General features: G+C 38.6%; 1 protein-coding gene across 1 annotated transcript in view; it reads left to right on the top strand.

Annotated features, from left to right (window-relative positions):
- The window catches only part of piezo2b (piezo-type mechanosensitive ion channel component 2b), a gene marked incomplete at its 5' end in the record, with an annotated part of 187,017 nt that extends 176,563 nt beyond the window's left edge, over nt 1-10,454 (top strand). The window contains 4 exons of the mRNA XM_079819677.1: nt 302-436; nt 565-644; nt 752-959; nt 7,681-10,454. Of these exons, the coding sequence (XP_079675803.1) occupies nt 302-436; nt 565-644; nt 752-959; nt 7,681-7,933 (676 nt within the window). The 3' untranslated portion in view covers nt 7,934-10,454. The remainder of the gene's footprint in view (nt 1-301; nt 437-564; nt 645-751; nt 960-7,680) is intronic.
- Between the last annotated feature and the right edge of the window lie 3,414 nt (nt 10,455-13,868).

Raw genomic sequence — 13,868 nt, 5'->3', positions numbered from 1 at the left:
ACACCTCTATTCAGCATTAGTTCATAAAAATCCAGCTGTTCGTGGTTTGTTCATGTTATTTTACAGCCATCTTTGATCATATTTACCAGGGGTGCCAATAATTCTGACCACAACTGTATATAATCCTATTTCAGGTCGTGGACATTTTTTATATTTTATTTCAGCTTTATATCAATCATTTTACTTCAATGCGTTTTATTTAACGATAATAACCCTGATGACAATCTTTTCTGCATATAATGCATATGGACAAAGACTCAATTCATTCATTTCTGTGTGTATTGCTGTATTTGTCCATTAGGAACATCGATTTAGGTGCCAAAGCTGAAACGGCAGCAGGAAAACACCAAATTGAACTGAATAACCAAACCAGAGCTAAACTAAAGGAACTACTGAATAGTGACGACAACGGAACGGAGTACAATGAAGTTCCAGTGTGAGTTTTTAAGCTTCTAAATGCTAATATGAAACAATCACAGTCAGTCTGTATATTTGTCTTTACTTTTTTTTCCCTAAACATTTGACTGAATGGTAAATTGTAATGTGTTTTTTTTTTTTTTAAAGTTGCATCGAAAAGATTTTTCCAAGATTCATCAGAGCACCAAGCGACTCCAATGCCAAGCCTATTGCGCAGCTCTCCCGCGGTAAAACACCAGCTCTCCACCATTATCTATGCCTTTGCTACATCGCTATGCTTTTCTACAGACATCAACATGCCTCTTTCTCTTCACTCTTCCATGTTCCCCCTTAGGTGAACTTTACAGGGACATCACGCTCACGTTACGCAAGACCAGCAAACTCAGCTCGGGGGGCGTTCAGGAGTGGTGGATCGTGAATCAGACAGAACGAGGGCCGTTAACTGCAGATCCATTCAAGAATCAAAACGAATCTGGTCTGGAGATCTACATCTTCAGTGACCAAGTCAGTCCACCCAGTCTGGGCTTTCTGGCTGGTTATGGGTAAGTGACAATCGTAACACATTACCAGTGATTTTTCTGTCCTCCATAATGGGGAAAAAACTGTGGCCAATCATACATAGTTATGTGGAGCCATAATTGGTATTTTTGACCAATGAGAGTTCACGGTGAGTGGGGCTTATCAATAGAAACCACAGTGCAACAGTGCCCGCCCTCTTTTTCAGCAGCGCTCGTTCTAGAAGTTTCTTAGTATCCATTTTTCCCATAGGGATTTTTTTAAAAGTCTTTGTTAAAGAGTTTTAAGCCATGAACCATTAGGTATGAGGTGAATCACAACACTACAAACTTTGATTTGAAGTTTAAAAAAAAAGGAAAATCAGACAATGGTACAAGACGGTTTTAGTTAGGGAAAAAAAATCCCATGAAGCATTGCGAACAGCATAATCGAATAAAAAACAATGGAGAAATATTAAACTACTCATTTATAAATGTTAATTTTATATATATAAAACAATATATTTTAGGTTTTATATTTATATATACAGTGCCCTCCACAATTATTGGCACCCCTGTTTAAGATGTGGTCGTGGACTTCAAAAAATTCTCCTTATTTTTTAAACAACATAGAACCCAAATGCAAAAAAAGAGAAAAAGTACAAGTTACATTAACTACATTACTTTGGTGGTAAAAAAAATCACACATTTAGAAGAAAAAAAAACAATTGAAATCATGTGTCCCACAATTATTGGCACCCCTAACAATTCCTCTGAAAAATTTAATTGATTTTTTTTTAAATATATTTTTCTGTAGTTGCTAAAGTTGGTCAGGGTATCTAGGAACTTTTAATTAGTAATTCATGACTTCCTGTTTCCCTGGGGTATAAAAATTACGTGACACAGAGGCCTAATTCTCTTACTCATTTGTCAACATGGCAAAGACAAGAGAACACACCATTCAAGTAAGGCAGATGTGTGTCGACCTTCATAAGTCAGGCAATGGCTACAAGAAAATAGCCAATCGCCTTAACTTGCCCGTATCTACAGTCAGAGGAATCATTAAGAAGTTTAAAACAACTGGAACAGTGACAAACAAGGCTGGAAGAGGTCCCAAGTTTATATTGCCACAACGCACAATGAGGAGGATGGTAAGAGAAGTAAAAAAATGTCCTAAGCTCACTGTCACAGAATTGCATCAAAGAGTGGCATCTTGGGGTCACAAAGTCTCCAAAACAACCATCAGACACTCTCTACATGCCAACAAGCTGTTTGGGAGGCATGCAAGAAAAAAGCCTTTTCTCACTAACACTCACAAACGTAAACGTCTGGAGTTTGCTAAGCGGTACTGGGACTTCAACTGGGATCGTGTGCTTTGGTCAGATGAGACTAAGATTGAGCTTTTTGGCAACAAACACTCTAAGTGGGTCTGGCCTAAAACAAAAGATGAGTATGCCGAAAAGCACCTCATGCCCACCGTGAAGTATGGTGGAGGATCTGTGATGCTGTGGGCCTGTTTCTCTTCCAAAGGCCCTGGGAACCTTGTTAGGGTGCATGGCATTATGAACGCTTTGCACTACCAGGACATTTTAAATAAAAACCTGATGGCCTCTGCCAGAAAGCTGAAGATGGGTTGTCATTGGGTCTTTCAGCAGGATAATGATCCAAAACATGTGGCAAAATCTACACAAAAATGGTTCAGCAGTCACAAACTCAAAGTCCTCCCATGGCCATATCAGTCCCCAGACCTCAACCCAATTGAAAACCTGTGGGGCGAGCTAAAGAGGAGAGTGCATAAGAGAGGACCCAGGACACTGGATGATCTAGAAAGATTTTGCAAAGAAGAATGGTCAAAGATCCCTCTCTCTGTGTTCTCCAATCTTGTGAAATGTTATAGGAGGAGATTAAGTGCTGTCTTGTTGGCAAAAGGGGGTTGTACAAAGAATTAACATCAGGGGTGCCAATAATTGTGGGACACATGATTTCAAGTTTTAGTTTTTTTCTAAATGTGTGATTTTTTTTAACCACCAAAGTAATGTAATAAAATGAAAGGTTGGATTTTTGTCTTTTTTTGCATTTGGGTTCTATGTTGTTTAAAAAAAAGGAGAATTTTTAGAAGTCCACGACCACATCTTAAACAGGGGTGCCAATAATTGTGGAGGGCACTGTATATACACACTATGTAAGTTTTTGTAAATTTTCTCATCGCAGCTATATATATATATATATAATATTTGGGGTGTAACGGTACACAAAACTGATGGTTCGGTACGTACCTCAGTTTTGAAGTCACGGTTCGGTATGGGTTCAGTACAGCAGTTTTAAAAAAATTGCTTTTTATTTATTTTTTATTAAACAGTGGTTTACTGAAAAAATTGTGTCTGTCCTAAAATGAATTAAATTATAACTAAAAGTTTCTTAAAGATAATGCTGTAAACTATATAGGGAGCCCTTACTTGCACATTATTACTATAATGTTAAAGGTTAAAAACAGAGGCCAAAATAACTTAATGCAAAAACTACCTTATGTGAAGTTTTGTTTAACTCCTAAATAAAATTGTTTTTTCTCCAATTCGTTGTTGAAATATAATCTTAGTGACTGTCATTTTCATGACAGATTTATCTAAACATAGCATAATCAAGACATCACTAACAGGTTAAGTAGAATTAATACATATATAGGCTAATATAGTGCATATATTTAGTGAAAGAGTTGATTTCTCTAGTGAATTAACAGCTGTGGACACTGAAGGACTTCTGACTCTGAGGTAAATGATGCTGAGTGACATTGTTTACAAGCTGTTTGACATCTTTCCGCGATTGAAACACTGATTGAGCGATTACACGACATATGATACGTTTCAGTAAGTGTTATCCTCAACATACCTTAAGATATTAATTCATGTTTATTCTTCTGGAAGAGATGATCGCGTTCACTCGCGCCGCGGCCGCTTGAATTGACGCACCTATACAGTGATCAGCCGTCACATTAAAGAGCGTCAAAACGGCATTTATCGTTTGAATTTCGTGATAAAATGGACTGAATATTTAATATGTTCGAGTGGGAACTAGGATTGAAGTGTGTTCCGCGCTTAGAATAAGCCGACTGTTAACTGTTTAAGATTGCATTCGTAACCATTCGGTACACACGCACACCAAACCAAAAGCCCCTTACCGAAACAGTTCGGTACAAATACGTGTACTGTTACACCCCTAATATATATATATATATATATATATATAATATTAGGGCTGTCAAAATTAATGTGATTAATTTTTTTAGTTTAACGCACAAACTTATGCCAGTATCATCGCAAGCACAGTCTTAAATGAGTTAAATAATGTTTTATAAACATAGTTCGGGAGGAGCACGTCAGATAATTGACACAGGTGGAGAGCACTCAGCTAATCAACAGTAAGAGGTATATATATACACGCAGCAGTCTTACCTCCATTCATTGACAGTTTCTAGCATCCCTCCACCACCCCTTCTCCACACTTTTATTTTATCAACCACTTTCATATACGGGGGTACTCTGGGTTCGGGCCAAATTCCGAGCTCGAAGCCCTCCCCCGGACAGCACGCCAAATACGCAGTTAAACTTCTCTCCATAAATTATATGTAAGTGTGAACTCGTGAAATGAAGTGTGAAATGAATGTAAAGAGTTGTGAGAGAATAAGGATGCGTGTCAGATCTGGGTCATGTGCATCAGCTCTTAAAGTGACAGTAGCCTAAAGGCCTGTGCACACCGGGACGATTACTGCGCGTGTGCTTATTGCCAGCGTTTTTCGGCGCGTCTTTGTGTTCACACCCGAGTGAATGTGCAAATTCAGTACATGGCGCTCCCGGTACACAAGGTAGTGCTGCGGCACTTTATGCTTGTGACTAAGCGGCAACCTCCCGCAGTTTCTCTTGAAGCCAATACGGAAGTGACTCCAGAAGGAGCAGAATCTCATTGAGCTCATGTTCAAATGCCCAACTCTACAGCAGAAAAACACATGTTTACAGTCTGGAACAAATTGTGGTTTCGGTCTATACGGCTAATTTTGCCCTTCATGACAACTGTGAGGGGGGTGAATTTTTTTATAACTCATTTGTTTACATTATATAAAGCTTTAAAGTCCTGCATAATTAAGGGCGTGGCCACTTTGAGTGACAGGTGGATAGACATTCATCTGCTGTCTGTTAGCAAGGGGGTAATCCAGCCCCCGGACCCTGGAAGCGTACCTTCCATATGGGCAGCCATTGCTAATCAAGCCATCACCTGCTGTTAGCATCCCATTGACTCCCATTCATTTTGGCGTCACTTTGACAGCGGATAACTTTACATCTGAGGCGTTTAAAGACTCCATTTGTCCATTGTTTATTTCTAAACAAACACGACAAAGTGAAAGAAACAAGGTAATGGAGCCTTTTATACAATCTCCCCGTAGAAGCCGTTTTTGTAAAAAATAGGCTAACAATTGCGTCATAGCCATGCGACTCCGTTGCGCTGTACCGTATAGACCCGAGGAGAAGCTCGCAGGCAATCTTTTACTGTCTATGGGGCAATCGGGGGGACGTGGAGGCATAAACGGCGATAGAGATGTCGCAAATCAACGGGAGATGGCAACGGCCAGCTCGTCCCAACTTTGCGCTTCAAAACTGCTCTTCAGAATCCTATGGGTGACGTCACAGACACTACGTCCATATTTGTTTACAGTCTATGGTTCTGACACTCGCTTGTCACACAGAAGAAGAAGAGAGACCGTATTTACGTGCTTGCCAAAAACATTTATGCTGCGTCCCAATTCGCCTACTTATACTACGTCCTAAAAGTATGTACTCTTTTTGTGAAGAAAAAGTACATACTTTTGAGTGTGTAGCAGAAGAGTATGCAAGCTTTGGGACGTACTACTGTCATCTTTAACGGACTCTGTTGCTTAGTTACGTGTTTCCTGTCACTGTTTAACTGCCCTGTCAATCACCGTCACAGTTCAAATCCTCCACATTCAATTTAATTTCCTACCATATCAGAGAGAAATGTAGTCACCCGTTGATCTGCCAGTCGTGGGTCTTTAATGCAGAGCCTCCTCTCATGTGTGCAAACGTATCATTACAAAAGTTCTCAAAGCTGCTGCAGGTGAAATATAATGTGGCTAACATTGAATAAATATCTTTTCGCCAGGTTAAATACTGATAATTGCTCACTCAAACCCCTTTATCTAACCCTCTCTACTTAACCGTCAGACTCGCGTAACCTTCATGTTTGTAGTTTTTTAACACTTTTTATCCGCGTTTGTAGTTCTAATCGAATCCTCGTCCATCTCGCAATGGCTTGTGGGCAATATTAGCCGTTAGAGTGTGCATCGATCTGCACTTCGGATTCTGACCGGAAATAGTAGACCATCCGGGAATCTTTGGAATACTCTTTTCAACATACTACGATTTGGGACATACTAATTCTTTTTTCGAATACTATTTAGTACGGATAGTATGCGAATTGGGACGCAGCGTTACACTTTTTGCTAACTGGCAAAGCAGCATTAGCAGCTCATCTTCTTCGTTGTCTACTTACTTCCTCTTCGTCGTATCAATGTGTGCTCGGCAAGAGCGTTTTGTGCTCGAGCGCCACCAAGTGGTGTTTTACTGTAACTTCAGCTGCTCCAGGCACGTGAACTAAAGCACCGATCTCATTGGTCGGACAGTTTTTAACGCGTCGCGTCAAAATAAAAAAACCGTCAAGGCGTTTTTAAAAAAGAATTACACTTTTACGCCTGGCGTATTGCGCGTCGGTGTGCACACTCACATTGGCGCCCTTTGTTTAGTCACGAGGCGTTAAACGACGGCGATAAACGCGCGCAAAAATCATCCCGATGTGAACAGGCCTGATTAATGATAATCAAAGAACAAAAGAAAGAGAAAATCACTCACTGCTCTTGACTGAATAACTTCTGTAGCTTTAATAAGGATTAATCTATATTTAATTGATCATTTATGCAGTGAAGTCAGTGAAGTGTTTGATAACTTTATTAATATTCTGATTATTTCCTACCTGTTAGTGTAGGGACTAGGGCTGGGCAGTATATCGAGTTTGTACAAATATATCGATTTATATTTTTTAGAAACAATATGGATTGAGGCAATACCGTTTACATCGATATACAGTAGTTTTATACGAGTACATCTGAAAAATAGCGGAAAATGCATAATCCAATTGGTCCTAAACATGACACACACTTTATATTAAGGGCTTCAAAATAACTGGTAAGATTTAGTGAACACGTATAGTTTAAATCGCTGATCTGCTGACTGACAGACTCGCACTGTTTAATCTGTTTGAGATCTGATGTGCATAACTTACATTTCACAGGAATATTCTCCATCTGTAAATGTTAGAAAGTCATGCAAATATGTCAATTTTAGCTGTCAGGAGAGGACGGGCCTTCTGCAAATGAATCTCCGCTAAAATTCAGGGAATAGTGAACGGAATAGGAATAGGAACGCAATAATTCTGACTAAAATACACATATTGCTAAAATATTTGTTGTTGGACCTACAAGTAAGTGTAATTTTATCATGGGGTAATAAAATGTAGGCTACTATAATTAGTCTGTGCTTTTGTTTTTATTTTCATTTTTAGTTTAGTGAAATTATATAACAGATATGTGTTAAATCCATCTGAACCAAATGAACAGGATTTTATCAATCCGACGACAGGAACTTGATTAAACTGTGTGTGATTCCTGCACTGTGTGTTGAGTTAAACATAACCCGCGTGTGCACAGGATCATGGGTCTGTACATGTCGGTGGTTCTGGTCATCGGGAAGTTCGTGCGAGAGTTCTTCAGCGGGATCTCGCACACCATCATGTTCGAAGAGCTGCCCAACGTGGACCGAATCCTCAAGCTCTGCACCGACATCTTCCTGGTCCGAGAGACGGGCGAGCTGGACCTGGAGGAAGACCTATACGCCAAGCTCATCTTCCTCTACCGCTCTCCAGAAACCATGATCAAATGGACCAGAGAGAAGAGCGAGTGAGGATGAGGACGGTGAGCTTCGGAGTAACTAACCGTGAGAAGCACAAAGTTGGATTGAACGCTGTTCTTCATGCTAACTGATGAAACAATCGCACTCGTGATGTGTGGCTAGTGTTTTAAAGGGCTTGACAAGTGATGAACTTCAGGGCTTCCAGGCATGCGCCACTTTGAATACGACTTTGACCTTTGGGAGTGCATGCGATACGAGGGCGGACGTTGACGGGAAACACTGAACCTGCTTTAGACTTCGGCTCGACTTTTCTACGTCTTTCTGAATTCTGAAGAGGGCGAAGGCGGTTTTGCAGGAAGCAGAACCGAAGCCCTAAAGGCGGCGCTGTGAATTGTGACAATCTCTATTTGCCTTATTTCATTTGTACAATCAACTAAACGCATCATTATTCACGACCTTTCTCAGGAATACATACGGATCATTTCACAACGACGGGATAGCGACCATTTTTCTCATGTACAACAAAGTATGAAGAGGAGCGTACGCAACAGTCATAGCTTTCTCCTTTGGGACTTTAAGGAGATCATCCATCATTTATGAACGCAGATTTGGGACATAAAAAAGGACGTTTTATAAGAAGGCTTGAGGTATAATGATTTTTTCATAACTAAAGGGAGATTATCACATTACATTAACGATGAATCAGTTTCAGCAACTCCGTAATAGTCTATTGTTTGATTATTGCATAATTCAAACGAAATTTTGAATGTTTCTATATGCATTTCTTTGTAAATCCAAGTGATTTTATGAATTATTTACACAGAAATGTGTTCAGAACGAATTTTTAATGTAATTCCGTTTACATTTCTTCATAAATCCAAATGATATTATGAATAATTTACACAGAAATTTGTTCCAAATGAATTTTGAATTTAATTCTGTGTACATGTTTTCATAAATCCAAATAATTTTATGAATTATTTACACAGAAATTTGCTCTGAACGAATTTTTAGTGTAATTCTGTGTAAATTTTTTCATAAATCCAAGTGATTTTATGAATTATTTACACAGAAATTTGTTCCAAATGAATTTTGAATGTATTTCTGTGTACATGTTTTCATAAATCCAAATGATTTTGAATTATTTACACAGAAATTTGCTCGGACCGAATTTTTTGTGTAATTCTGTGTAAATTCTTTCATAAATCCAAGTGATATTATGAATTATTTAGACAGAAATTTGTTCCAAGTTAATTTTGAATGTAATTCTGTGTACATTTTTTCATAAATCCAAGTGATTTTATGAATAATGTACACAGAAATTTGTTCCAAATGAATTTTGAATGTAATTCTGTGTACATTTTTTCATGAATCCAAGTGATTTTATGAATTATTTACACAGAAATTTGCTCGGAAAGAATTTGTGTAATTCTGTGTACATTTTTTCATAAATCCAAGTGATTTTATGAATAAATTACACAGATTTTGTTCTGAATGAATTTTGAATGTTTCTGTGTACATTTTTTTCATAAATCCAAGTGATTTTATGAATTATTTACACAGAAATTTGTTTGGAACCAATGTTTTTTAGTGTAATTCTGTGTACATTTTTTCATAAACCCAATTGATTTTCTGAATAATGTACACAGAAATTCGTTTGAAACGAATCATGAGTGTAATTCTGTGTACATGTATTCATAATTCCAAATGATTTACACCGAAATGAATTCTGAATGTTTCTGTGTAAATCCAAGCCATTTTTTGAACGATTTACACAAATTCTTTCAGAAGTTTGTGTTAAATTCATGGAATATGAGCAAAGTGAATTTCTGCAAATTGTTTGCTAAACCATTACAATTACGCAAAATGGTTTTGCCAGTGTTTTCAACAGAAATGTGTTCTTGTCTTCGGGTTTCAGTCAGGAAGCATGAGCGTTTTAATTTAGTTCTGCTTTTAGTTAAAACGTTGACGTTGTGGTGAAAGTGAATAATGAATATCAGTTATTAACATCCTTGAAGGCATGAGAGATTGGCAGATCGCTACCGTAGAGGTATTACGCTTCGCCAGGCCTGGGAGTTGTGCTCGTCAGAAAGTTGTTTGTACATGGGGAATAATCTGACTCACATTTGTACTACGTACTTTGAGCAATACGACAGGCGGGGTGACCATAAAGGACACCAAATCCATTTTTATTGTACACCTTTGGCAGCCATACTCAGGAAAGAGCTTTCTATGGATCAGGGTCTCATGGATATACCGGTGGAGTCTCCGCTAGGCTGTAGATTTACAATCGGATCATGTACAATATGACTATCACCGTGAGCTCTGCGTTACGGATCGTGTTGTGGCGATGCCTGAGGAGAACTGAATATTGTTTTGAGTCCATCTCTGAACTATGCATTAAAGACAATGTAGCATGAATGAAAAAATAATGTTTGACATGAAACGCTTTCATTACCTTATGTGTGCAGAACTTTACTGCAACGTCAAAAAAGGAAAAGAAAACTGTACCTGGATGAAACAGGAAATGGGAGTTTACCGACTTCAAATAAAGCACACGATTAAACACTTGACTTGTTCTGTTGCCTGTATTTCTCTTGTTTGTTTGGGGTCAATAAGAGAAAGTGTTTTCAACATTGATAATAATCAACATATCAGAATGATTTCTGAAGGATCATGTGACACTGAAGACTGTAGCAATGATGCTGAAAATTCAGCTTTGACCACAGGTTATTGATCATGTTATAATATATTCACATAGAAAACCCTTGTTTTAAACTGTAATAATATTTCACTGTTTTTACTGTATTTATTGATCAAATAAATGCAGCTTTGATGAGTATAAGACAATTGTTTCAAAAACATTTGATAACCTTACCAGCCCCAAACTTTTGAATGATAGTGGGGGTAGATAAGGGATATATTTAGTATAAGTTGTGTATTACTTAAAACTAAACAGATACAATCATTTTAATGCAATGTAAAAAGAGATTTTATCAGAGCACTTAAAGGAACACTCCACTTTTTTTGAAAATAGGCATATTTTCCAACCCCCCTAGTTGAGTTTTACCGTTTTCGAATCCATTCAGACTATCTCCGGGTCTGGTGGTAGCACTTTTAGCATAGCTTAGCATAGATTTTCATAGAAATAGGAAAAATATTGAAACTCTATGGTCATTTTTTTGAGCAAGATGCTAACAGTCTAATCAGATTCAATGAACTATGCTAAGCTATGCTAAAAGTGCTACCGCCAGACCCGGAGTTCGGCTGAATGGATTCGATAACGGTAAAAATACTCAACTGTTTAACTCTAAGGGAGCTGGAAAATGAGCCTATTTTCAAAAGAAGTGGAGTGTTCCTTTAAGACCTTTAGCCTTTCACCTCAATTAATCAGTTAATTAGGGGCCAAGAACCAAAGGTACGTAGGCATCTATTGTATTTTATTCTTATTATTCTTCAATTTCTTCTTCCTCCGCTTTTGATTCTATGGCAGCCCATAGAACCGCATGCAGGAAAGTTATGAAATTTGGCACACAGATAGAGGACACTCTAAAGTGTTACCATAGCAAATTTGGAGTCTCTAAATCAATCCCTCTAGCGCCACCAACTGTCCAAAGTTGCACTCACATTTATGCTAATAACTTTTAAACCGTAAGGGCTAGAAACCATATAATTTTTCTTCAAAAACTTCTCCTAGGCTGTTGCTCTGATTTTCAAAAAAAAGTAACCAGATCATCTTCAGGCCCTGCTGGCAAAAAGTTATAGAATTCAAGTTGATTCATCGAACTATTCTCAAAAAACATGCAAACAAATTCGACGAAGAGGACGCCAAAATGAACTTGAGGATATATCCTCGCAACGCTTTAGCGTATTCTAACCAAACTTGGGCTGAATCCGAAATCACCCCCTTTTCCCTTAAATAAGGCACTATTTGAGGGGACAGACATTTGTAGTGGTTGTCCGAAACCATAGTGGGCGTTATTGAGTGCACTCATTCTATCCCACATTGCACCACAAAAGCGAGTGTACAGCTGATGTACACACAGCAGCTGTCCGAATTCACTCACTTGTTTTCATTCACTCCTTCGAGTGAACTGTATTAGTGGACTAAAGTAGAGAATAGTGAATGAGGATTTATGGGGCGATTTTGGATTCAGCCATTGTGTGTGTTATGACAACCATGACCTGAGGGTACCTGTACAGTTTCGGCATAGCGCCACCTAGTGGTCAGGAGGTATGACAAATTTCTCACGCCTCTTTAGCTTCAGTGTAGCATGTCGAGTTGAACAATGCCCATATCCAGGAGCCATTTTGGACGTCAGCCATTTTGAATATTGTCAAAAAATGCTATATTTTACAAACGCATTGGCATGTTGTTATGAAACTCGGTGTGTGTAAAGGGCACCATGTCCTAACACCACCTTGTGGTCAAAAGTTATAATGAAATTTGCAAAAATGCTAATAACATTTTGAATAAATTAGCATATTGTAATGAGTCTTTATACAACCCCAAATCAGAAAAAGTTGGGACAGTATGGAAAACGCCAAAAAAAAGAAGTGATTTCTAAATTTACTTTGACTTGTATTTCATTGCAGACAATATGAACACAAAATATTTCATGTTTTGTCTGGTCAACTTCATGTCATTTTTAAATATGCATCCTTTCCTGTCATACAGACCTGCAACACATTTTAAAAAAAGTTGGGACAGGAGCAATTTAGGGCTAGTAATGAGGTAAAATGGTTAAATAATGATGTGATTTGAAACAGGTGATGTCAACAGGTGATTGTAATTATGATTTGGTACAAAAGCAGCATCCAAGAAAGGTCTAATCCTTTAGGAGCAAAGATGGCCCGAGGATCGCCAGTTTGCCAACAAATACGTGAGAAAATTATTGAAATGTTTAAAAACAATGTTCCTCAAAGAAAGATAGGAAGAGATTTGGATATTTCACATTCAACAGTGCATAACATAATTAAAAGATTCAAAGAATCTGGAGGATTTTCAGTGCGTAAAGGACAAGGGCGCAAGCCTAAGCTGAACAACCGTGATCTCCGATCCCTCAGGCGGCACTGCATCAAGAATCGTCATTCATCTATAAGCGATATCACCACATGGGCTCAGGACTACTTTGGCAAACCTTTGTCAAGTACCACAATACGTAGTTACATCCACAAATGCCAGTTAAAACTGTACTGTGCCAAAAGGAAGCCCTATGTTAACAGTGTCCAGAAGCGCCGTCGACTTCTCTGGGCTCGGAGGCATCTGGGATGGACCATCACACAGTGGAAACATGTACTGTGGTCAGATGAATCAGTATTTCAGGTATTTTTTGGGAGGAATGGACGCCGTGTGCTCCGGACCAAAGAAGAATGGTAATGGTCTGTCATGGTATGGGGTTGTGTCAGTGCCCTTGGCAAAGGTAACTTGCACTTCTGTGAAGGCACCATTAATGCTGAAAAGTACATAGAGATTTTGGAGCATAATATGCTGCCTTCAAGAAGACATCTTTTCCAGGGACGTCCATGCATATTTCAACAAGACAATGCAAAACCACATTCTGCACACATTACAAAGTCCTGGCTGCGGAGGAAGAGGGTACGGGTACTTGACTGGCCTGCCTGCAGTCCCGACCTGTCTCCAATAGAGAATGTGTGGCGCATTTTGAAGCGCAAAATGCGACAACGAAGACCCCGTACGGTTGCCCACCTTAAGACTTGTTTGCAGGAAGAATGGGACCAAATTACACCTGAAACACTTCATCACTTGGTGTCTCCCTAAACGTCTTTTAAGTGTTGTGAAAAGGAATGGCTACATTACAAAGTGGTAAATGCTTTACTGTCCCAACTTTTTTTGAAATGTGTTGCAGGTCTGAATGAGAGGAAAGGATGCATATTTACAAATGACATGAAGTTGACCAGACAAAACATGAAATATTTTTTGTTCATATTGTCTGCAATGAAATACAAGTCAAAGTAAATTTCG

Source organism: Gobio gobio (genome assembly GCF_949357685.1).
Source record: "Gobio gobio genome assembly, chromosome: 6".
Lineage (NCBI taxonomy): Eukaryota > Metazoa > Chordata > Actinopteri > Cypriniformes > Gobionidae > Gobio > Gobio gobio.
Note: the sequence above shows the minus strand (reverse complement) of the source record. Positions and strands in the feature narration are given on the sequence as shown.